Here is a 26,659-nt window from a genome sequence, read left to right on the forward strand (position 1 = left end):
GCTGGACCATAAAGAAGGCTGATTGCCGAAGAATTGATGCTTTTGAATTATGGTGCTGGAGGAGACTCTTGAGAGTCCCATGGACTGCAAGAAGATCAAACCTATCCATTCTGAAGGAAATCAGCCCTGAGTGCTGACTGGAAGGACAGACCATGAAGCTGAGGTTCCAATACTTTGGCCACCTCATGAGAAGAGAAGATTCCCTGGAAAAGACCCTGATGTTGGGAAAGAAGGGGACGACAGAGGATGAGATGGTTGGATAGTGTTCTCGAAGTTACCAGCATGAGCTTGACCAAACTGCGGGAGGCAGTGAAAGACACGAGTGCCTGGCGTGCTCTGGTCCATGGGGTCACGAAGAGTCGGACATGACTAAACGACAACAACAGTATTTCCAGTTTCCAAACAGAGGCAAACATCTAATCTACTGTGGATCATAATGTGCTATGCATCCCACTACTGTGCAATCTGCAAGGATTTCCATGAAGTTTGTGCAGAACCCCTATGCACTGCTACCTGAAAAAAAGATTGTCCAGTAACTGTATGGAGGATTTAATCTGCTCTATTAGAATTTTTGAATAAAACCAGTGTTTATAAAATGAACTGCAAACACTACCAAAATAAGAGGGCCAAAATCATTTAATATCTGTCTGCCATTTAGATATGAAAAGAACTGCAGACCCACCATGGAATTTAACTACACATATAAAACATTTTCAGATAGCCAGCCACAATTCACTTACAGTAAATTGTATTTATTTCTCCTCTTCCACAATTTTCCAAGGTGAAAATAAGTATCCAAGTGAACTTACCTCGGGAAAACTGTTTTCTTTTTATACATACATACACCATACACACAGTTTAGGGCTACCCAACTCCCCTCGCAGTAATTTGTCTTTTGGGAACACCTGCATTATTTGGAATCTGCCTTGCCTTGGCGATACATGTTAAAATTAATCTCTAGACATCTTTGAAAACAAGGAACCCTGAAGGCCTTGCTGCAACAAACCTCCAGAAATAATTGTCATTTGTCCACTATCTATTTCACCATCATAGCCTGTACACTTAATAGGTGCCTCTTCTCATGAGCCAGAAAGCTTCTTTCTAAATTAACAAAGCACACTGGAATTGGAATGTGACCTATCCTCTGGCGTTTTGATATATGGAGAATATGTAGCACTTTATTCAAGAATTGGTATTCTGTAGTACTGCTTGAAAAAAATTTCCAACTGCGAAATTTATCTATTTTTTACAATCAGAACATTTGTCTGAAAAGTTTATTTTAAATTTTCTGAACACTTAAAGCAGCACTGCTTTAGGTGTTACACAAGTGTCCAGAGATAACTAAACAAAATTAAACTTATAAATTACAAGTTTTTGCTTCTGAAAGAGCTTCAGTCAACAGAAAACATGACACACGCACACACACACATTGCGAGGAAACCCCCCAAAATTTCATGCAACAGCAGGCAGGATGTAAAAAGCCACCTAAATTCACACGTTTGTACATTGAATCATCAGAAAAAGTATTCTTTAGTAAATCTGTACATCCAAATACATTTGGGAGCTACATCTAAGTTACATCATTTAATGTTTTATACACTTGTTACCCCTTTTAATCATCAAGTAAGCACGCCAAACCGGGGATGGGCGGCTGAGTTAGGAAAAAAGAAAAAAAATCATTGTAGACATTCAATTATTTTTGTTACCTAGACCACCAAGTGTTGAATAAAAACCGATGGCATCATCTTTATTTACCATTTTTTCTTGCTAACTGTACAAAAATTGCAGTGCAGAGAATTCCACCTTTGTACTTAAGATTCTTTGGATGGATCTCAGATATAGCTGGATATTCCTTTAATGACGAACCAATGGAAAGTCGGTCCTATTAGACTGATACTGCATGCAAATATTTGTCTTTTTAAAACAAATGCATGTAAATGTTAGAATAGGTGATACTGCAAATTATCCTGGTAGCATCCAGTGTCCCCTTACCCTGTAAAATAGCACTAACAACTGGATGGAGGAAATCTTTCCAGAACAGTATTTTAAAGTACCAGAAACTAATCAGCAAAGTTTTAGGATCCACAAGTTTCCTTTTCCTTTTTTAATTAAATGGAACAAATGTGTAAATACAGTTTTGTCCTCTTCACTGAAGAGAGCTAGTCTATTTCATCTTTGTGAGCTAGTTTTTGGGAAGATTAGCATGTACTGGGGAGTGATGCCTACCGAATACAATCCAAGCTTTTGCTGAGAACAGTTGAAGAAAGTCAGTAAGAACCTAGGATCAATGAAAACAGATGTTGCTTTAAATGATCCACAAAAGAGAGACCCACAGAGTGCCCAGTGTTAAATACACAATTTTCTCCTTGCGCTTTCTGGTGTGCAAGTTTATATACTCTGTCCCCCACCCCACCCCACCCCAAGGGTTAACCATTCCAGAGTTCACTTTCCTTAGTCAATTTTCACATTAGTGTAGATTTTTCGAACAAAGGCACTTGTTCCCATATAGCCAATAGCTCCTGCAAAAACAAGGCAAATATTTTTGGTTAGATTTGCTTAAGTTCTACAAGACAATGGCTGCAATCCTCAGCATATCTGCTATTATTATCGAATTCATTAGGACTTCCTCCCAAGTAAAAGCACATCAGATAAGCTTCAATAATTATGTTTATGTCATACAACCATATAGCCTGCAAAAAGCTCATTCCTTAAAAAGCTTAAGATATGCACCATTGTCATTTTTGGTATATCATTTTTTTAAAATTACATTTTGTTCACCCTGGAGTGCAAGCTTCTTTTCATCTCAAACAACACATGCATTTTGGCAGGGGGTTGGACTCGATGGCCCTTGTGGTCTCTTCCAACTCTATGATTCTATGATTCAGCTTAGTGTCAGCTTAGTACATGTGCTGCCAAGAGCCATACATATGACAAAAACTTTAAAGACTAAAAATCTGATAAGCTAGCAAACTCATGTTCCTCAACCAGAATGAATCAGGTCCAGAAAACCAATTTATGGAATGCTTCCCCCCATTTAGGAGTCTTCCTAGCTTGTGTTCTCTGTTTTCTCAATAGACTACGAACTCAGAGACAGGAGAGATACATGCTAACTTAAGGCTGAAACCCAATATAACAGAATGGGCCTGGCAGAAAAGAGAGATGACAGCATTTCAGTATGCTGCAGAAAACTTACCGCACATTATTCCCAGCGCTGTGCTAAATACTGCCATATAACCAAAGTAAAATGATGTCTGAAACAAGCCATACATCCTGGGGGGGCAAAAAGAGGAAGAGGAATATTTTTTGTATCTCCCATATTACCAATAATTAAACATTGTTTTTAAATGTGAAGTATTAGTTTTCTTAATTTAAAAGGGAAGGAAAATACAAAATGTCAAAGGCTACGTACTTTGTCTTGAAAAAGTAGTAATAAAAGGAATACATGTAAACATAGATTGCAGTTGAAGCAGCAGACAGAAAACTTGTCCATTGCCTGAAAAACAGACACAAATATTTCAAACAACTGGGAATAAAAGCCTGGCAAACAGTACAAGAAAATCTAGACAAGAACTGTAACAGGAATAAAATTTGTTCAACTAATTTCCACCTTGCATGAAAAAACAAGCTAGCTTTCTTCATACTGTTGCACAAATTGTTCACAATCCTTGTGCAGTTTTGTGGAACCACCATTTTCCAGTTCTGTTTCCTCTCCCTCTCTTCAGAGGGAGAGATTTCTTTTTCTTGGCATAATTTTTAAACAATGCATTTAACATTGGAGACTCATCACTGAAATAAAAATATTTACCTAACAGAATATGCATGCCATTTAACTGTAAAAATCTTCCAAGCATTTTACACAAAATACACATTATAATTGTCAATAAAAAGAAGTCAAACATAAGTAGACCTAAACAATTCAAAATATAATTGAATCACCAGTTTTAAGTTTACATTATTTAAAGAGTACACATAAAAATGCATCAAGTTATGTATCTGGTTAGGCTTGCTTAAAACACACACACAAACACACAGACCCCTGCCTGCCTCAAAGGCTATGTGTTACCCCACTGAAAGACAGATTTCTTGCAAGTGCAAAATAGACTTTCTGTGGCACTAATTTCTAGGTTTTTTGCTGCTTAAGACTGACTTGTAAGTGGGGAAAAAAATACTTACCACCTATAGTCCTCTGCATTCAGTAGAAAGTATGTACACACGATTGTCACACATACGGTCACAATGCAGAGAATAACCAGAACTAACATCATGAAGCCATAGACATAATAGATTTTGTAAGCCCAGAAGGAAGTGAATATAAAATACCTGCAGAATAAAGAAGCATTGTTTATTGTACGGACATGAATGTTTAATTAATTAAAGCGCTTGCAAAGTTCTCTAGGCAGAAGACTCACATTTCAATGAAAATGGATCCAAACGGGAGAATCCCACCTAGGCAAACAATAACAGCTGGTTCCATAAACCTGAAAAGAAATTAGAATTAACTTTCTCATTTGACCATAACTAATGGAATAGCTCACTTAAGAGAGGGGCTCCTGCAGAATCACTGAAATCAAACAGATAGCTGATTTAAGGATGCACTGGTGGCAAGATCTCAAAGGACTGTGATCACTTCAGTAAGGTTCAGACCATGTGAGTCCTGATTCTCCAGAACTGTTGCTGGCTTAGTTGCATTCTGCATGCAGTTACTGCTCCGGATTAGAGCGCCAGCCCCCTGAATTCCACCTGCACAAGGAGTTCATCACTGCTAGACCAAAAACATGATAGCAGTTCTAAATCAGGAATAAGGAACGCCTGTTCTTCAGGCCAAATTAGGCACAAATTAGGTCTTCTCCCCTCAGCCACACCCACCTATCCCCACATCGACAACATGTGTGGGGCAAGTAAGGCTATGACTGCAAAACTGGAAGCTTTAATGTGCACCCCCAATTGTTCCTTGGCAGGCAGGGGGTTGCATTTGGCACCAAATGCAAGCCCTACTGGGACTGGTTCCCCTTGGGATCTCTGCCAAAAGCGGAGTTTGCAGCAGTGCCAAATCTTTGCAGCCCCAGCCTGAAGGGCAGAATTGGGAACACACTTAAGAGTGAGCTCCCAGTTCTTCCTTTGACGTTTGGATCACCTGATTGACAGCTGGTGACTGCCCATCTGTCAAAAGCAGCCCACAGAGGGTAGCCCAGTTCCATAATCCTGCTCTTCAAATTATCCACAATGCTCATCATTGGTGCTGTGGTCTAAACCACTGAGCCTCTTGGGCCTGCCAATTGGAAGGTCCGTGGTTTGAATCCGTATGACGGAGTGAGCTCCTGCTGCTCTGTCCCAGCTTCTGCCAACCTAGCAGTTCAAAAGCACACCAGCACGGGTAGATAGATAGGTACTGCTGCGGTGGGAAGGTAAACAGTGTTTCCGTGTGCACTGGCACTCGTCATGGTGTCCCATTATACCAGAAGTGATTTAGTAATGCTGGCCACATGACCCGGAAAGCTGTCTGTGGACAAACACTGGCTCCCTTGGCCTGAAGCACCACAACCCATAGTTAGTTACCTTTGGCTGGATTTAACCATCTAGGAGTCCTTTACCTTTTATTATACGCAACAGATCAGAAATAAGACCGTACATTGCCTCAACCACTAATAAAAAGATGTGGCAACTACCAATGACACCCATAGGATTTTTATCTCTCAGCAAGTATTTAACCTAAAATTGAACTGACCTTCTTGGTAGTTTGGCTAGTAAAGGGGCAAACCTACTTTCAAGGGCAACCACCTACTTCACCAGATGCATGAATGCCAAGAGAAGCCATTTATACTTTACCATTTTTTCTCTGGGATTGGACGAGGAACAGCATTGACTCGGCAAGGAAAGTTGGGCTGACCCGAAAGGTTCCGTCCCAGTATTGTGCCAACAAGGTTCAAAGGAAGGATAACAAAGAAGCAGATGCAGCACACAGCCACCTGTAAACTCATAATCACACAAGAAGAGAGGATATAAAATGCATCAAAGCACATGCACCCATTATAACAATTTCTGCTTTCTAGCAACATTAACCTTAACATGCCTATTCAGAATAGCGACACTAAGGTTCATTCCACGAAAGGATAAGTATCTGAAGGGGGGGGGGTGCACTGCACCAGGCATGAATTTGTCTTCTCCTCTCCTGGTGGAGGGAACTTTGGGAGCCCACTGCATCAGCTGTCCTGGAGCTCAGGGTTGGAGAACTCACACTCTGCTTGGCTTCTCCCCCAATAAAGACAGGTTGCTGTCTGGGGGTCAGGAAGAGAAGTCCCATTTCCAAATGTGGACAGCATTCTCAGGGCCTTCCTAATCCAGCTGCTCTCCTTCTCTCAAGAGAGCAGCAGATAACTTCTTTCTTCTTCTTTTTAAATGGGGGAAGTAGGGATTTTTTGCGAACATTTTAGCTGCTGAAGTCCCTTTGTTTGTTTGTTTTCAACTGAAGTGAAAACTGAACTTAATATAAATTATGTCAAAGGAACACGCAAGATGATTCCTATCTCTGCCGAGGGACCAGCTGCCTTTGGTTTTCTACAATGGTCATCTAGAAGCAGTCATTATATCAGGCTAGTTTGCATCCTGAACTGCTTCCATGTAGCTGGCTGTTTTTAAAAATGAACTAAGATTTGTGGTGGAGCTTACCTTCCTTCTCTCCCCCCCCCCAAAAAAAAAACCCCGTTTCTTGGCATGTTGTGCATTTTATGTTATAAGCTTTGGGGCAGGGACTATCTTACTACAGATCTTGCAAGTCATTAACATGCAGACCCCCGAAAGGGCCCCCCATCCTTGCTTTAAATAAACTAATTATCAGGATGCATCAGTAAACCTAAGCTTTTGGCTTTCTTGTTGATGTGATGCAATTCCAAGTTTTGCATGCAAGTTCCCGCCTTCTTTAAACTTTTAATTGCCCAAGGCAATGTATAGCAGCCTTCTTGATTTAATAGATCAAATCTACAGCGCTAATGTACTCACCATTGTTCCAAAGGGAATAGCCCTCGATGCATGATAATAGATGGCAATGAAATTAATGAAGAATGCTGTGCCACACACCATTGCGGGAATAAGGAATGCCCCAATGAACATCTGCTTTATCCACCGCCTTCCTGCAAGGAGAAATATCCCAATGAAATTAAGATTCAGGACTCAAGTGGCATGTGAACATGTTCCTATCTGTAGCCAAAAACACTGTGTTGTGATATAGGAATGATTAGGTAAAAGGAAACCATAATGCATATTCAGTATAGCCCCGAAAAAACAAATTTTGGTTCAGGGAAAATATTAAGATCAAAGTCTGATAATTTTTAGGCTGGAAATGTCTGGATCCTAGTATTATCTTTCTTGCGTAGATCTAAAACAGACTCACATCTCAAATGATTCTATCACCAATCTTACTTGTACAGTGGTACCTCGGTTTAAGAACAGCCCTGTTTACGAACTATCCGGTTTAAGAACTCCGCAAAACCGGAAGTTGTGTCCCGGTTTGCAAACTTTACCTTGGTCTAAGAACGGAAGCCGAACGGTGGAAGGGCACTGGCGGCGGGAGGCCTCATTAGGGAAAGTGTGCCTGGGTTTAAGAACAGTTTCAGTTTAAGAACAGACTTCCGGAACTGATTAAGTTCATAAACCAGGGTACCACTGTATATGCTATAGTCAAATAAGTATTTTGAAAGGTAAAAAAAAATGAGTCATTAATACCAGGAATAGCTTCTGTATCTTGAAGGTCCCAGGCCACAGAGAAGTTAGGCTGGCCTCAACTAGAGCCAGGGCTTTTTCTGCTGTGGCTCCGATCTGGTGGAACACTCTGTCACAAGAGTCCAGGGCCCTGCGGGACTTGACATCTTTCCGCAGGGCCTGCAAGACAGAGCTGTTCCACCAGGCCTTTGGCCAGGGCACAGCCTGACTCCCTCCTGCGGCAATCTTCGTGGAGCTCTGGCCCAATGGTTGCCAGTGCCCTGAATTAATTAATTTTATAATGAATGATTTTAGAGTGTTGTTTATGCTATACTTTTATACTGTTTTACTGTTGTTAGCCGCCCTGAGCCCGGCTTCGGCTGGGAAGGGCGGGATATAAATAAAATTTATTATTATTATTGTTGTTGTTGTTGTTATTATTATTATTATTATTATTATTATTGTTATTATTATTATTGTTATTATTATTATTTTAGAAAAGGCTCAAAGTAAACTCCAGGGCAAATGGAGGACATTCACCATCTGGTGGCCAAACATGGTTCGACGCTCTCATTTGATAGTTACTAGTATGGTGGATCATGGGAATGCCATGGACGCAGTATATCTTGATTTCAGCAAAGCACATGATAGAGACTCCCTACACTAACAAGGTGGTAAAATAGGGGCTAGACAATACTATGAGATAGAGCCACAGCTGGTTGAGCAACCGTAGCTAACAAGCGCTCATAAAACATATCTGCATCGACCTGGAAGAGGGCATTGTCCTAAGCACTATACTGTTCAACATCTTGGCACAATTCTGCCTTTCACTTCTGGGATTTTCAAGACAAGGAATAGATACAATTGATATGGTATCTGCAGGAGAATGGCCCTCCTGTTATTTGTGGTGTCTGCTGTCACCTAGGAAACGCCTGCAGCCTCCCATTCCTCTCCAAAGCCTTAGGTTGGGGTGTATATTTTCCCCAAAATGAGAACAGAGTCCGGCCTTCAGTAGATTCCAAAGGGTTTCTTCCGATGGCAACATATCCTCAAAGGGACATGAGAAGATACTGCAGCACCTGTTCAGCTATTCCGATTATCATGCTGCTGAGGTACTGTGAACAAGAGCCTTTCTCTACCTCTGCCACAGGACACAAACTTGCTTACCCTTCACTGACTTAACTACTGAGCCCTTCTTGACTCCTTTCTGATCAGGTGGGAGCAATCTATCCCAAAGACAACAGCATACTACTACTGTACTTGCAACATCTAACTGGGGCCACAGTGTTAATTTACTCAAGGTATTCTCGCCACAAAGAAATTTGTTAGGCACAAAGCTGTCTGCAGAACCCAGAAAATTCACAACTGTATAATGGTGCAGGTAATCCCAAAAAGTCAAAAGCAAACCAGGATGGTGATAAGATTTTAGATTCCTTCCAAAATTATATTTAATACAAAGGTAATTTTAAAAGTCTCACCTCCTTGCCTGGCATAAAGGCTTCCTCCAAAGTAGCCATTCACTGGGGATGTTGCAGCATAAACAAAAATAGCGGTACTTAGCATTGATCCTCTCCTAAAATGAAAGACATGTAGTTTTGGCTACACAAATGACTGCCTGAAGTCTACCAATGTAAAAAGTGACAGGGAGCAAATTGTGGAAGGTATGCTGAATGTTTAGCTTCAGCTAGTGCAAAACACCAACAATTTTAATGTGCAGCAAGAACAAAATCCCAAAGTGCGTTGAACATCTGGATTAAGTATTCCATTATAGCCACAGTTACATGCCACCATAAGCTGCCACATGCTGCTCAATCACTCTTCCCCTAACCAGGATGATAAACCTTGGCTTATTAGAAAAACCACTCGTGTTCCCAGACCACATGGTAAGCCAAAGTTTGTAGCTTGTTCCTCCCCTAGCGTGAACAGGAGCAATAATCAATAATCAAGCAGTGTGACTCATTTGTGATATGCTATGGTTTGTAGCTTACCATGACATGCAAACTGTGTCACCTTGCAAAAAAAGTAACAACTAGAACAGTTTAACAGTTTTGGGAATAAGCAACATTAAATTATGTTCAAATATATTTTTAAAAAACTTACCTAAAAATCTTTTGGCCAAATTCTATTACAAGATCTAAATTATTTAACAATTATGTCCTTATAATTAAACACAATTCCTTGCAGATCAGAAGTGCTGGTATCACTGTTGTAGCCTAGCAGTGCAAGAATCAAAACCATAGGAGATACTGCTAATTCCGATGTTGGTCTTTCAATTCACAAGGCAAATCGTCATAGGAGCCCTCCAGTGAAATTTCAGAAATGTCAATATTTTTCAGATTACAGCAGTCTGGAACGATACTCATAAGTTTTCGTTTCTGCTAAGTTCTACAACAGGAGTAGGCAACCTAAGGCCCAGGGGCCGGATGCGTCCCAATCGCCTTCTAAATCTGGCCCGTGGACGGTCCAGGAATCAGAGTGTTTTTACATGAGTAGAACGTGTGCTTTTATTTAAAATGCATCTCTGGGTTATTTGTGGGGCATAGGAATTCGTTCAGTTTTTTCTTCCCAAAATATAGTCCGGCCCACCACATGCTCTGAAGGTGGACCAGCCCACAGCTAAAAAAGGTTGCTGACCCCTGTTCCACAAGGATCACTTGGAAGCTTCTGGCTTGTACATACAGTTCCAGAGGGTTTCCACTAAAACAAAGTGTCTCTCCAGAAGAGAGACTGGGAGAACTCCAAGAGGCTGTTTTTCACCACTGGCCCAATGCTCTCTCTTGCTATTCTATGCATTTTTTTAAAAAAAACAGACACCCTTTACACCTTTTGAATGAATGTCAGTCACTGGAAAAACAGTCTTGGAATCCAGCAGGTTTTGGGTTCTTATCTAGTTCATGGCCAAGTCAACTCTTTTGAAGTCTGGGACATAATTCATCATTTTTCCTCATCTGACAGGGTGCGCCTTTCCAGGTTGCCTGAGCCTCTACAATGCTCCCCCAATTAATCAGTTTGTGTTACTAATTATGCTTTTAATCTGCACATAGAAAGTACAAAATCAGGAGGTTTCTGCCAACTCCTCCCTCTTTCCATTTGCACCACACTATTTCCAAAGGGTTCCCCAGCCCCCAAGGGGCACAGGGAACAGGAAAACCCTCGACAGGAACTCCTGTTTTGTTCATAGCAAGAAAGCCAGGATCCAAGATGTTGTTTTAAACTTTTCATTTCTGAAATTACGCTCAAGAGTTCTGCACCATGATGGCCATTGAGAATGATTTATGCACACAGTGGTGGTTCTCATCTCCTGGGCATAGAAAAATTGCCCCAATGTGATCCACTTTGAAACTGTAAGGAGTTCCTGAATCTCAGCTAATATCTTTTAAGATATGATGAAGGCACGAAGCAATACTCACTCTGTGTATAAATCCTCCAGCATTGCAACAATGATCACTATGAAAGAAACGGCAAAGATCTGGCAGCCAGAACCAATCAAAGATGAAAATATTAAAGGGTGACTGGATGGTCTGAAGACATCGCCATGAACCTGTTTCCAGCCATATTCATCACCTAGATCTCTGTCCTGCACACAAAAAAGTTTGAAAACAATCACCAGGAAGGAAATGGCTAGTAGTCAATCCCATTTAAGCAAAAATACCCATTTAAGGAGGAGAAAAAGAGACAATGGCCAAACTGTTATAGGAAGGAAGCACTTTGTGAGACGCTACGTATCATGAGATGTAATAAATATTCCAAAGCACTGTACAGTGGTGCCTCGCAAGACGAAAATAATCCGTTCCGTGATTCTCTTCGTCTAGCGGTTTTTTCGTCTTGCGAAGAAACCCTATTAGCGGCTTAGCGGATTAGCGCTATTAGCAGTTTAGCGGCTATTAAAGGCTTAGCGGATTAGCAGCTAAAAGGCTATTAGCGGTTTAGCGGCTTAGAAAAGGGGGGGGGGAGTGAAAAAAATCACAAGACTCGCAAGACGTTTTCGTCTTGCGAAGCAAGCCCATAGGGAAATTCATCTTGCGAAGCGCATTGAAAAACAGAAAACCCTTTCGTCTAGCGGGTTTTTCGTCTTGCGAGGCATTCGTTTTGTGGGGCACCACTGTACATGAGGGTACTAAAGCTTATTAAATGGCAAGTGCTTGATACAGTGAGGCATTTTGCAGAAGGTTCAGCCAGGCGTCTGGCTACTTGTGGTTAGAGTGAGTTGCCATGGTTGGCTGTGATCCATTCTCTTTGACTAGGGTGATACAACAGATTTGTATTTCAACTGTACCCATTCCCTTAGTAAGAATTCCTGGAAAAACAACAATACCAAATCCTGGGGGTCTGTCACTCAAATGCTAGATCCCAGAGAGATGCTCTCCGTAGACAATCAGCTTAGGCAGGGGGGGGGGCATTCTGTGCACAGCACCAGAAACCTTGCTAAGGGCTCTCAAGGACTGCCCCAAGGAGAAAAATCTTTTCTTTCAGAGGAGCTCAAGCTTAGAACCTCCGATGTAAGGAGAACATCCGTGTACTGTGGTTCTTGGTCATTCATTTCCAGTGCTCTAAATGTTGGGTGTTTCAGAGGATCTCTCTGCAACCGTTTTAGCATCACCAAGAGTGGATTGCTTGGTCATAATTCCTGACTTATGTGTTGATTGGCTCAGGAGTCAAAAAGCTCTTTTGCTAATGAGCTCATGCTTTTGAGTGTCAATACTCTGCTATACTACCAGTGGGGATTAAATGGCTTGGGCACTTGCCTCAATCTGTATTCAATTGTGCCAGGTCAGCAAGCTTTTGAGACAGTTCTTTGCCATAATCCACTTGCATTCCTCTCTTTGGAACAAGGGTCGAAAGAGTAAAGGAATGTTGCTCCAGGCAGCTTTTCTTTTATGAGGCCTTGCATATTTGAATGCTCTGAGACTTTCCAACACCACAGTTGCACTTGTTTGAAGTCTACTCCTTGCACTCCTAAATAATTCCCTATAGTGGTAGGGAGTTCTCTTGACTTTCTGTCCAGGCATGTTGGGGTTGGGGGTTGGAAATGCCATCCAAAGAAGGAAGGAAGGAAGGAAGGAAGGAAGGAAGGAAGGAAGGAAGATGCAAGCAATTAAGCTGAATATATGGGGGAAAGTGACAGAATAGGATAGGCTTCTTAGTCACCAAAAGGACTAGCTGCACCTCTGACAGTTGAACATAAACTGAGCAGCAAGACACCCCCATACCCATATCAAGGAACTTCAATGTTCCTGCTTTTAAGCCCTCACATAAATTACACAGAAACACCGAGGAACTGAAATCTGACCAAAAACTTGTTCTAGAGATCCTTTCCTTTTACCGAAAAATTACTGTCATTTGGACAAGTTTTCTAGAAATGAAAATGCAATTTAAAAAAAGAAATAGTAGCAGATAAATAAGACTTTTACCATATCATCCATTTCTTCTTCTTTACTGTATCGTGCATAATCTTTTCTCAGTGTCCTCATTAAAATCATAGAAACCAAGCCCACCAGGAAAATAACCATCATGAAGGAATTGAAGATTGAAAACCAGTGAATCTAAAATAAAAAAGTGGAAATGTGTCAGCTTGTTTATTATTTAAGCAAGCTACTCAAAAGACAAAACAAATACTGTAGCCCAGCGATGGGGAACCTCAAGTAGAAGGGCCAAATACTGCCTGGAAGGCCTCTCAACTTGGCCCTTGGGACTGTTCCCAAGCCACACCCCTCACTGTCCTGCTCCACACCATCAAATGCTCCCCCCACCTGGTTAAAATGTGACTTTGAAATATAATAATGCTTCTTGTTTGACTGGATGGAGAACGGTGGTTGGTGTTCATTGCATAGCTGAAATGTAGCCTACTGTACTAAGGTTTAAAAGTCACATCTAATAATAATAATAATAATAATAATAATAATAATAATAATAATGTTGGAGGGGCAAGGTGAAATTAAAAGATTGAAGGAACATATCCTAGAAGCAGAGCTCATATGTAAAGCTAATGGAAGTTAGGGACACTAAAAAAGAAGAAATTCTTGTTGCATGCTGCTGTTTAAATGCCACAGGTGTTAAGTGACCTCCCCAACCTTAACCCTGGTTAAAGATCTGAAGGAGAGTTCACTGTCCGATCCGGACACTACCCATTCAAGATTTAACCAGGACAGGAGTTTTCTGGGTTACTAATTATTATAATGTGTATATACATAAACAGAATAAAGGAGACATACCCTGTGCTGAAAGAAAGATGGGTCGAGGTACTTGTCAAATCTGTCTTCAAACTTCACGTCTGACCTTTTCCATTTCACCTAGAAAGAAATTAACACTTGGAAAGCTGACAATATTTGGTTATAGGTCTACTGAATTCCAGTTCAGCAAATCACCTATAGTTAGGAAAAAATAAAACAGGTTGTGAACTGGCAATCTGAGTTGCCACCTTTCTTCGTGACCCTACTCCTGTGCCTAACACGCAAGAGAACCTTTTCCTAGTAGGGAGACAGAGATAAAGAATCACTTGTTTATTTCAGTCATTATTTTCTCCATGTCAACTGCTGTTGAAGGCACAGGGAAAGGGCCATCAAAAAAATAACGGCAAGCTGCCATCCATACAGGAAGAAGGCTGTTGGAGCAGAAGACCATGTGCCAGAGCACCGTTAATATGCAAGAGCCAAACTCAAGAAACACTCTGCTTCTATAAAACCCTTTAAAGCACAAAGGTGCTTTTCAGAGTCTGGGCTTGGAAATCCTAAGCATGCAGAGACGCCCAACATACAGCAATCCAGAGCATGAGGTGTGGGAGTAAGTTTTTGAAGATGACCTGCAGTTATATTCAACTGCCAGCTCTATTTTAATATATTGCTGGGAATAGGGTAGAACATGACGAGCACACCAGTTAGCTCTCGACGCAAGGCTAAAACGAAGAGATTAGCTCAGCTTGCTGAATGGCCTAGTCACCACTAATGTAAGAGTATAAATAATGTTACCCATGAATTTGAATTACTTACAGAGTAAGACATTTGGATTTTGGTGTTGGGAACTAGTTTAACTTTTCCTTCACTTGTCAGATTCACATCTACGATTCTATTTCCATTATAGCCTATTTCAAGTTTTTTGTACGTCCAGAGATAGTAATCTTCACCATTTTCATCAGCTTCACCAACAATACCTGTAAAGAGAGGGGAATGGATATAGGTAATATTATTAATCCATGCACGAAAGCAGGTTTTGTTTTGCAGCAGGCTTGCCGTCTACAAGTGTGCCCCCCCCCCGAGGGGAATAAAGATGGGCTTCAAGAGTTAGATACTTCCCTGCTGTTGCAGAGATAGAGAGAGCTGCAGCCTGCAGGCAAACTCTGCATTCCACGCACACAAAACGATCCCACAGGAATCCAAATTTTGGGTAAGAAAGCTAAATTACACAACATAAAACAAATGTGCATAGTTTATTTTGCTTCCGCTAGTCATGGACAGGGACAAGGAGCAATATAGGCACTGACGCACTCTTCTGAGCACTGTTGATTCAATTTAGCTACACCTTCTCTGACTTCCCTTCCGAGATTTCACCAAATTTGCTGCCCATTAACTGATCAATTAAAAGTAAATTTGGATATAAACATTAAACCTGGAAGTTTAAAATCAACTTACAATGTAATAAAAAAGAGCTATCACCCACTGGGAAGGGATGGCTTCCATTTTAACAATCTCATTGCAGTACCCCAGTGGCCTTAAACAGATGCCTGCAAGTTTATCATTATAGATTAAAACTAAATTAACTAAATCTGTAGTAGATTAATCTACCAACCAGACAAATTAAAGCTTGCACCCCTACTCAAATCAACGGTCTTAAGAACATTACCATATCCTTGGAAAACTTGCACGGCTTTAAAAAAACCCTTAAAAAATCATAGACCGCTTCACAGCACACAGCCATCAAAGTGTTGTACACAGTAAAAACAGAGTAAAACTCAGAAACACAAACTTGAAGAACAATCGAATCAATTCAGCAAACTCTAAAACAACAAAATCATATTATCAAATATAAAATTTCACCTCAGCCTTCCTAAAATATATATATATATATTCAGTAGGTGCCTAAACACCATCAGCAGGGAACCAATTCCAGAAAGATGGAGCTGCCACACTGAAATCCCAGTTTCCAAGTGCACTTCTGGGGCATATGATAGTCTTAGCATGCAGTGCCCCATTTGAGGAGCACAGTTGCCAAGAGGGGATATTGGGGGTAAGGTGGTTCCTAAGATATCCTGGTCCCAAGTTATTTAGGGCTTCAAATGTTAAAAGCAAGACCTTGAATTGTGCCCAGTAACGTATTGGCTGGCTACCCCAGTTAACAAGCTGTTGCATTCTGCATCCCCTGCAGCTTCCAAGTTAAACCCAAGGGAACCCCATGTAGAGCATGTTGCAGAAATCCGGTCTCAAGGTTACCCCATAAAACAGTAAAAAACTGTAATCATGTGTCACTCCAGCTGAGTAACACATACCCTAACAGATTGAGGTTGAATCCTGGTAATGGCTGAATATGGTAATGGCTAACAGATTGAGGTTGAATCCTGACAAGACAGAAGTACTGTTTCTGGGGGACAGGAGGCGGGCAGGTGTGGAGGATTCCCTGGTCCTGAATGGGGTAACTGTGCCCCTGAAGGACCAGGTGCGCAGCCTGGGAGTCATTTTGGACTCACAGCTGTCCATGGAGGCACAGGTCAAATCTGTATCCAGGGCAGCTGTTTACCAGCTCCATCTGGTACGCAGGCTGAGACCCTATCTGCCTGCGGACTGCCTCGCCAGAGTGGTGCATGCTCTGGTTATCTCCCGCTTGGATTACTGCAATGCGCTCTACGTGGGGCTACCTTTGAAGGTGACCCGGAAACCGCAATTAATCCAGAACGCGGCAGCTAGACTGGTGACTGGGAGCGGTCGCAGAGACTACATAACACCGGTCTTGAAAGACCTACATTGGCTCCCAGTACGTTTCCGAGCACAATTCAAAGTGTTGGTGCTGACCTTTAAAGCCCTAAACGGCCTTGGTCCAGTATATCTGAAGGAGCATCTCCACCCCCATCGTTCTACCCGGACACTGAGGTCCAGCACCGAGGGCCTTCTGGCGGTTCCCTCACTGCGAGAAGCCAAGTTACAGGGAACCAGGCAGAGGGCCTTCTCGGTAGTGGCGCCCGCCCTGTGGAACGCCCTCCCACCAGATGTCAAAGAGAACAACAATTACCAGGCTTTTAGAAGACATCTGAAGGCAGCCCTGTTTCGGGAAGCTTTTAATGTTTGATGTATTATAGTATTTTAATATTCTTTTGGAAGCCGTCCAGAGTGGCTGGGGAAGCCCAGCCAGATGGGCGGGGTATAAATAATAAATTATTATTATTATTATTATTATTATTATTATTATTATTATTATTATTATACCCATTCCTTCCAGCATGACGCAGAGCTACAAACACAGAAGCAAGCCTTGTAGCTTGTGCCAATTCCCACCGCCAGTTATTCAAGGTTCATGTGGAAGAGGCAATGCTTGATCAAATAGGGAAGAAAGTAGGATAAAGCAGGACAGAAAGGCGTCAGATAAGATCAAGGGTATAATACTTATTTAAATGTTTTCTGGTTCTGCAGGCAAACATTTCTTACCCCATATTGGCAAGTCATCTATGTACATCTGATACCAATAATGATTTTTGATAGCATAAACAAATGCATCTCTTGTTTGCTTATCCAAGTCTATTTCACAGTAAGTTGTCTGCATCACATCATCTGTGGAAATTATTGGAAAAAAATGCATTAATAGTGCATTAACTGAAAGTTAATTGAGCCTTGGATATTACACTAAACACTATTTTACTAAAAAGATCAGTCACTCAAAGATCATTTCCCCACTTTCAACCCCGCTGAGCTCCTTTATGCTGCACTGTTGCTAACCCTTACTGCTGAACTACAAATAAAATTAAACCCACCCACAAGGCCCCAAAAGTCTATTGATGGGCATCAAATGCTCAAGGACTTAAGAGCAACCCAAAGCCAGCTTTTTGGCTTTGAGTATATACAGCTCTCTGTCCCTCAAAGCACACAGACTGCATAGACCATCACTCCTGCCATGCTTTTCTCCAAACCAATAACCAAATCACCAGATCAATCACACACACACACACACACACACACACACACAAATAAGACTCCCACAAAAAAGAGTGTGTGTGTATACCTATGCTTAGGAGATAGGCTGCTGCCTGTGCAAATTTTCCAGCCATCCTTCATCATGGTTAAATGGCAACCAAATTAAAACCCTGGTTTCAAACACAGTGGTACCTCTGGTTATGTACTTAATTCGTTCCGGAGGTCCGTTCTTAACCTGAAACTGTTCTTAACCTGAAGCACCACTTGCTGCTCTGCCGCATGATTTCTGTTCTCATCCTGAAGCAAAGTTCTTAACCCGAGGTACTATTTCTGGGTTAGTGGAATCTGTAACCTGAAGTGTATGTAACCTGAGGTACCACTGTACTGGTTAATAGCAATTCTCACTAAACCTTTTTCCTAATCTTAAGGTCAACACCAGCATTAGCCTTTATGACGCTGAAGACAGGTGTGGGAAAGGTCCATGGAAGGGAACAGGAGTGTGGCCTGCTTCTGAACGCTTAACAATATTGTGAACAAAAGTAGTATCAATGATGGTGTTGGAGGGTTAATGACGAAGTAACTGAGCTGCATTAAACAAATTTCTGAACATAAGACAATATAATTCCAAGTGTGTGTGTGTTTAAGACTGGAACAGTCGTGTGCAAATTTAGAAAACATTAACAAAAGCAGTTTACCTTTAAATTTAATGTCCAGACCACTGAACTCCAATTCAACCCCTTGCAGTGCTTCTCCGAGCGTTTCATGGTAGTGACCAATGCTTTTTTTGGATCCACCACAGAAAGGGAGAGAAAAGTATTTGTATGTCTCCTGGCGATTGTGGTATGGTCCTACTGTATTCATCCATAAAACAACTTCTTCTTTATCTTGGTACTGAAAAGAAAGCATATTGAAAAATAAAAGGATTGTAAATAAATGTGTTATTTAGAATGGAGCAAATATTCACAGGAAAATCTGTGAAGAATGTGCAAAACACAGTGGGGAACATTTTTGCTTTCAAGGGCCACATTCCCGCAGAAGTAAACTGTTGAGGGCCAACTGAGCTGGAGCTAATTATAGGCTCCCTCCTTGCCACTCACATGGAATTAGGCCAAGCTTGTACAGCCTTACTTTAAAATTAGGACTGCACTACATATTCAAATACTTTTCTCTCTTGCATCCATCTTCTGCAAACAACAACAACAACAACAATTTATTTATTTATACCCCGTCTATCTGGCTGGGTTTCCCCAGCCACTTTGGGAGGCTCCCAACAGAAGTAAAAGCACAATAGAACATCAAACATTAAAAACGTCCCTAAACAGGGCTGCCTTCTGAAAGTCAGATAGTTGTTTATTTCCTTGACATCTGATGGGAGGGTGTTCCACAGGCCAGGCGCCACTACTGAGAAGGCCCTCTGCATGGTTCTCTGTAACCTCACAGGGAGGGAACTGCCAGAGGGCCCTTGGCACTGGACCTCAGTGCCCAGGCTGAACGATGGAGGTGGAGACGCTCCTTCAGGTATACTGAGCCGAGGCCGTTTAGGGCTTTAAAAGCCAGGACCAACAGCACCAGGTAGCAGACTGTTGGCTGAATTGTGTAAGTTTAGCAGGATAATGAAGTGTTTGTCATTTGTTATGTATGGGCGTTAAACTGTCCAAGAATCCCATCTTACTTCTGATGGCTGCTCCCATTCAGCAGACAATAGTAAGGCGCTGAATTTTCTCAAAAAAGGGTACCGGTACATTCTGCTTATCATCTCTTGACTTCCTTTGACAAACAATTATTGGTGGCTTGCCACCAAAACACACAGCTCCCTACTGGTGGCACAGAAGTTGCAGATCACAGCACTAATAGAAGCTGGCCTCAGCTTTGCCAAGCACAGTGCCCTGGCAGTTGTCCATGCACCCTCACACAAGGCAAAGAAAATCTTGGAGCATAGGGCTACTGCAGTGTCAAAAAGCAGAGGCAGGGCTGCAGCAAGTGGGTAGATAGTTAGGAGAAAAGAAACTGAACAAGGCACAGGGAAGCTTATGAGATAGTTTTTGCTGCCTACCTGAAAGTGACCAAAGTGCACTAGGTTTCAACCTAATTTGGGCTGCTAAGTGTAAAAAAAAGTGCAGTTAAATATATATTTTCCTATGCAAAAAGCAAGTAGTAGCTGTACTCCTTTTTAAATAAGAGTACACGGGTCAAGTAATCGTGAAGGAAGATGTTAAAGACGCATGGGTTAGAAATCTAGCTGGAATATGGCATTTTAAGATGGGAACAAATGTCGAAGGCTTCAGAGGAGAGAAGCAATTAAAAGAATCTAGCAGGGTAAATAAGAATAAAGAGTCCTGCGGCACTTTAAAAAACGAACAAATTCATTGTGGCATAAGCTTTTGTGGACTACATCCCCCCCCCCCATCAGATGGATAAAATATTATCCCAAGTTACAGGTACATATACATTGCTTTGGGGGGGGGGGTTATGAACAGTAAGGTCAGAGAGAAACCTTGTCTCTTAGTTGGTTCGTGCCAGGGTAACAACCAATGGGCTGAGTTTGTTAATTGGCTTCACAAGAGGATCAAACCGTTTTAACTAGGAGCATTCTAAAATAAGTTGTTTATCATCATCATATTTATACCCCAGGGGACGCGGGTGGCGCTGTGGGTTAAACCACAGAGCCTAGGACTTGCCAATCAGAAGGTCGGCGGTTTGAATCCCCGCAACGGGGTGAGCTCCCGTTGCTCGGTCCCTGCTCCTGCCAACCTAGCAGTTCGAAAGCATGTCAAAGTGCAAGTAGATTAATAGGGACCGCTCCGGCGGGAAGGTAAACGACGTTTCCGTGCGCTGCTCTGGTTTGCCAGAAGCGGCTTAGTCATGCTGGCCACATGACCCGGAAGCTGTACGCTGGCTCCCTCGGCCAATAAAGCGAGATGAGCGCCGCAACCCCAGAGTCTGTCACGACTGGACCTAATGGTCAGGGGTCCCTTTACCTTTACTTATACCCCACCTTTTTATCCTGACAGGGACTCAGTGTCTGTGTCGTTAATGAAAGCGCTCACATCTGTTTGTGTATTAAATTTCATTTAATAAATATGTTAAATATATACATTGTGTCTTTAATTATATATTTAATTAAATATATATTAATTGTGTATATTTAAAATATTAACTATATTGCAAAAACTTTAATTTATGATATGGTAATTTAATTCAGCGTACGGCCCACGGGTTCTGTGTCAAAGTACTCTTGTGGCCCACTTAAACTGAGAGGTTGGACCGCCCTGGTCTAGGACATAAGGAAGGTGGTTGCTAGTGAGGTGGGAGGAGAATTCAGTGAAGACAACATCTCTGAGCCACAAAAATGATTTCTGGCATGTAGGTTTGCGAAGTTAATGAAATCTGTTTGATACATAACTCAGAAGCTTTCTTTTTACCATGTAATTTCTCTTTCGGCGTATCTTATTTTTTAAGCACTTGTTCCATGCCACCTATGCTAACCATGGGAAAAAGAGCTTAAAACATTGCAGATAACTGTATAATAGGATACAGTATCATCCACATGGACTCTGTGGCTTTTCCTGCTGATACGAGCTACGCTGCAATGACCAGCTAGTCCCTCTGTCCTGTAGAAAGCCCACAATATAGTAATTTATATGAAATGCAAATTTCATGATATGTTATTTTTAAATGGGAGAAAAGACTAGTTTGGATTATTTCTGAGGCTTCCAATGGGCACTAGGGCCAAACACTTCTCTTGCCCTTCCCGCTGTGCATTGACCAGCACAAAGATCCTGGCTTGTATTAAGCCAGTTCCTCATTTTGCCCAGAACAGGCAATTCTGGCTTAATGTCTGTTAACCAACCAAGAAATAAACCTGATCCTGGCTTCGTTTCCTGATTTAACTACCGTATTTTTCATCCCATAGGACGCTCCGTCCCATAGGACGCACCTAGTTTTTTTTTTGGGGGGGGGGAATAAAGGGGGAAAAAATTCCCTTTATTTCCCCCCCAAAACCAGGTCAGGGAAACCGAACCAGGTCGAGGAACAGCAGGATGGCGGCGCTGCGCCTCCCTGCTGTCCCCCGAGCTTGTGGGGCTGGCCGATGTCTGCCCGGCACGCGGGGCGCTCTGCTTCAGCGTGCCCCACCCATTGGGCGGCAGGCTGCTATCCGCAGTGTGGGGAGCCCTGGGGGGAACTGCTGCAGGGCTCCCCACGCTGCGGATGTCTGCCCGGCGTGAGGGGCACTCTGCTTCAGGGCGCTTGTCGCGCCGGGCGGCAGGCTGCTATCCGCAGCGTGGGGAGCCCTGCGGGGAACTCCCGCAGGGCTGCCTAGGCTGCGGATGTGTTCCCGAAGCGCCGGGCGCTCTGCTGTCAGCGTGCCCGGCGCTCCGGGAAGCAGGCTGCTATTTGTGGCCTAGACAGCCCTGTGGGAACTCCCGCAGGGCTGCCTAGGCTGCCGATGTCTTCCTGAAGCCTGGCGAGCGAGAGGGGTCGGTGCGCACCGACCCCTCTCGCTCTCTAAGCTTCAGCGAAAGCCTGCATTCGCCCCATAGGACGCACCCAGATTTCCCCTTCATTTTTGTAGGGGAAAAAGTGTGTCCTATAGGGTGAAAAATACGGTATACAGTTGTACCTCTGCTTACGTATCCCTCTGGATACGTAAACTTCAGGTTGCGAACGCAGCAAACCCAGAAGTGTATACTTCCGGGTTTCGCCATGTGTGTGTGCAGAAGCGCGCTTCCAGTTACAAAGTTTTCAGGATGCAGCCAGGCCTCCGGAACAGATCCCATTCGTAACCGGAGGTACCGTCTGACAAAACACAGAACTCTTGGTTAATATACAAACCAAGATGTTTGCACTGAAACCAGTGTTTTCTTCTGTGTTTACCCATTCATCACACCCAAGAGGAGTTGTGGCTTCCTTCCAAGAAGCTGCACACTTTTTGATTCTATGGAAATGAAATCAGCTACACAAAACCAAACTATGCCATAAGCAGGTTCCCGAAAAAGCTTGCAGTCACTTTACTCCACCACAGGCCCTTTTGTTGCTGTGCTGTGCTCTGGTTTGGCTTAGCGGACCATCCAAACCAGGGCTTCCGGTTCAGCGAGGTGAATCCAAGGTTGTTCTGGTTTAAAGTTCATGGTTAGTCTGGGAGAGCTAAACAATAAACTCTGATTCAGACAACATGGTAAGGCAAATCTTGGCTTCACTTATTGCAGCACAGCTCCAGAAACAATGGCAGAAAGAAAATCAGCTACTAGCTACTCCATGGGAGCCCACACATTAATGTTAAGCTAATGTTTGGCTTAGCATAACGTGCGAACCAGGACAGTCTGTGGTAGAATACTGCCTAAAAATCAACACAAGAGCATTAAGAATACCATTGTTCCCCAAACTTTCAGTTATATCACACTGATAAGAGAATCTGTTTTTCCAAGCATGGAATAGCTCCCACAAATTATATATCCTCATAGGATACCTATAATGTTATTGAATATTCATCCCCAATAGCCAATGTTTAACCAAGGTTCATAGAGAAACTTGATTCACAATTTTAAAAAATCAGCTTTCATCAGTGTGACAATTCCTGCCCAAACAATTTAGGTTTTCCTATTTGCCTTAGACAACCCCTTGTTTCTATGTACATGTTACAAGCATTCCTGCCATTTATCAAGAACTGTTAACAGCTGCCCTACCTATAAAGTCAAGCATTCAATATTCTGCCAGGGAAAACTTTGTTGGTTTAGTAGCCCTGTTATACCAGGGATTAAGGCATATGCTATGTGCCAGAACACACTCATCCCTCCTTGTCTTTGACAGAGGGTAGCCTTTGAACAGCACTACATAGGCTAAGGCTGCAGTCCTAGCTCCACTGAATTCAATGTGACTTACCTCTGAGTGGGCATAAGACTGCAGCCTTAGTCTAAGATCTGGCCATTTGCTGTAGTGGCACCAAGACTGTACAACTCTTTGTTGGAAAAAATCTGCTTGCTGCTATCACTGCTTCTGCTTGCCTTCCAATAAACCAGGATATCCCTGATAAAGGGTCTGGAAACCAATGGTTGTGGGAGTTGGGTATGTTTAGGGGAGACTGAGAGGAGCCACCTTCAAATATCTAAAGGACTGTCACATGAAAGATGGAACAAGCTTGTTTTCTCCCATTCTGAAGGGTAGGGCCTGAACCAATGGATTCAAGTTACTAGAAATGAAATTCTGACTAAACAGCACTAAAAGCTTTCTGAGAGCAAGAGCAGTTCGACAGTGAAACACACTCCCTCAAAAGGTAGTCCTCTCCTTTATTAGAGGTTTTTAAGCAGAGGTTGGGTGGCCATCCATCATGGATAGGTTTCTTCAGAGTCCTGCATTGCAGGTGAATGGACTAGATGGCCGTCAGGGTCCTTTCCAATTCTACAATTCCTCTTCCAATAGTTTTCAACAGGTATTGCTTTTAAAAAGGAATTCTGGTTGTTGGTCTGAAGACCAATGACCATCACCCACCTCCAGGAAGACTGCTTTGCCCCCATTCGCTATGGATGGAAAGCCTGCAGGATGTTTGCTTCCCCACTTGCTGCCAGAAAGAACATTCAGCTCCACTTTAATGAAGGATAACAAACTCTGGAACCATCCACCAGTTAGAAAACCAAGGCCTGCCAGGTGATGTGTATGTGAGTTGTGCATTACAGTTGGTTGCTTGAAAGGGAGAGCACAAATCTTTAAAATAAATAAATATACTGTTCGTGGGGTTGTTTTTTGTTGTTGTTTTACAAATTTACATTGTAAATATGTACTGTGGGTTTTTATGTTGTTTTAATTTTCTATTACACTTTGCCGCTTTGAATATTCTTTTAATAGAAAGGCATAGAGGGGGAAAAGAAAGCACACATGAACAGGAAGTCCCAGAATCAAACAATTCCATGGCTTTGCAGGTTCACCCGTAATGCTAAGCCAGCCTCTGGTTTCCTTCTTCCCCACCACAGCAAAGGGTTAGCAGGGGGAAGAGCGAACTGGAAACTTGAACAGTGTGCACCAGCACACTGCTTGCCTGTATGAGACCATAGATAAAAATAAACAATGGCTTAACTTTACACGCGAACCAGGTCAGTATTTTATGTGCTGCGCATTTCCTATGTGTTGTTATAGGCTACGCGCACCCCACAGGTCGGCCACGGCTTATGGCAGCATATCCAAGATTGCACATGCAAGTCCCTTGCTTAACAGCTCTCTAATGGGGCAAGAACCTGCCACAGGAACGTGGGTATCCCCCACCACCTTTTGCCATGCTAGAAGCCAAGACACGCGGAGAGGCAAGCTGCTGCCTCTCCCAACCTTCACGTGAAGGGGCGACTATCACTAGCGCATCCACGCCGCTGTTCTCAAAACTTGCCAAGCCCGTTATGCGATGTGAGACGAACGGTTTTTTGTTTTTTTAAAGCGGATGTGGCTGGCGTTTCCCCACCATCACCACACCCCAAACTCTCGCAGCGCAACGTTCCCTCAAGGAAGCGAAAGGGGTGGCGATATCCAGCGAATCTCTCCTCCTCCAACGTGACACAGGGCTACGAAAGTCTCCCTCGCAATCCTATGCTCGGTGAACTTAACGGGGCCGGACGACGCAGGATGGAGCTGCACGGCATCCTGAGCGCGGTCGGCCGCTTCGCCTCCCCCCCTCCACTGCAGAAAAGGCGGCTCCTGACGAGGTCCCCTCGCCCCCCCAGCCCCGGTTCTGAAGTCCCAACAGGGCAAGAAGCCTTCCTCGCTGGGAGAGACGCGCGACGGGCCCTCACCGCCACCAAGCGAAGCCCCACTGGGCCCTCTCCCTTCTCGCGGCCCTCAGGACAGGCCTGGAGGAGGGAGAGGGGCCGCCGCGAACCAGGCCCTCTCAGGCAGGGCGGGCGAGCGAGCGACCGACTGACGGCAGGGCGGAAGGAAGAGGGGAGGCCGCCCGACCCCGCCGCCTCAGGCCCTCCGCGCCGCGCCGGCTCACCGTGTGCTCGTGCTCGTCGGCGCGGCCCCGCAGCACCAGCAAGGCCGCCACGCACCACAGGAGCCCGGCCGGCGCCATCCCCGTCTCCACCAGCCGCCGCCGAAGAAAAGGAGGCGCCGCCGCTTCCGCCGTTCCCGCCACGTCATCCGGGCGCACACCGGAACAGCCGGCGCTTACGGCGGCCGGCGCCGCCCAAAAAGGCTCAGAAGGCGCAGGCGGGAGAGGGGGGGGGGAGTTGTCGGAGGAGGGGCCAAGCACCACCCCGCGCGATCTTGTGACGCGGGAACGAGAGATAAAAGAGAGAAGGCGGGAGGCGCCTGACGTGAGTCGGGTTTCCAATAAGTGGGCGGGGCGGGGCGAGTCGTCTATCCCGCGTGCGGGGAGGAGCCGCGTAGGAACGGCATGCGCGGCTGCTGAATTAAGCGAGAATTTCCCCGAGGTTTTTTTTTCTTCGCGGGGGACCAGTGCAGTGTCGCATCGCCACATAGTCTGTGCCTAACGGTTATTTATTAATTTTTGCATCCCGATTCATCATCATCATCATTATAATTATTCTTTTTTTTGCAAATAAAATTTTATTAGTAATTATACCTGTTATACATAAGTACAAATAAACGTATACAAAATTCAATACTTGAATTGCACAAAATATAATCATTCCGTAAGTCAAGAATACATTCATTTTAGGCTCTGCCGAGCACTGGACTTCCTTCTACAACTTTGGTAAGTATCAAATAGGCTTTATATTCACGTATTTTATTTCTTTCACATGCTGGCCATTATAATTATTCTATAACTCTCCTTGAGCCCCGTCAGATAAAAAGGCGGGGTATAAATAAATACAAGAATGAATATAAGAATCACAGACAGAAACAAACCG

The 26,659-nt window shown here is 43.4% G+C and overlaps 1 protein-coding gene across 1 annotated transcript; it reads right to left on the reverse strand.

Moving 5' to 3' along the window:
- Positions 1 to 618: 618 nt before the first annotated feature.
- Positions 619 to 25,940, reverse strand: TM9SF3 (transmembrane 9 superfamily member 3). Its single transcript, XM_082225012.1, has 15 exons — positions 25,780 to 25,940; positions 18,503 to 18,698; positions 17,325 to 17,447; positions 14,682 to 14,842; positions 13,908 to 13,985; positions 13,107 to 13,238; positions 11,106 to 11,272; positions 9,174 to 9,268; positions 6,997 to 7,127; positions 5,827 to 5,966; positions 4,410 to 4,478; positions 4,174 to 4,320; positions 3,410 to 3,493; positions 3,194 to 3,270; positions 619 to 2,519 (listed from the first exon to the last, which is right to left on the reverse strand). Exons 1-15 carry the CDS (start codon positions 25,855 to 25,857, stop codon positions 2,452 to 2,454), a joined length of 1,746 nt encoding a protein of 581 aa, XP_082081138.1. The 5' UTR covers positions 25,858 to 25,940; the 3' UTR covers positions 619 to 2,451.
- Positions 25,941 to 26,659: the final 719 nt, after the last annotated feature.

This window comes from Podarcis vaucheri (assembly GCF_965113315.1).
Source record: "Podarcis vaucheri genome assembly, chromosome: 5".
NCBI lineage: Eukaryota > Metazoa > Chordata > Lepidosauria > Squamata > Lacertidae > Podarcis > Podarcis vaucheri.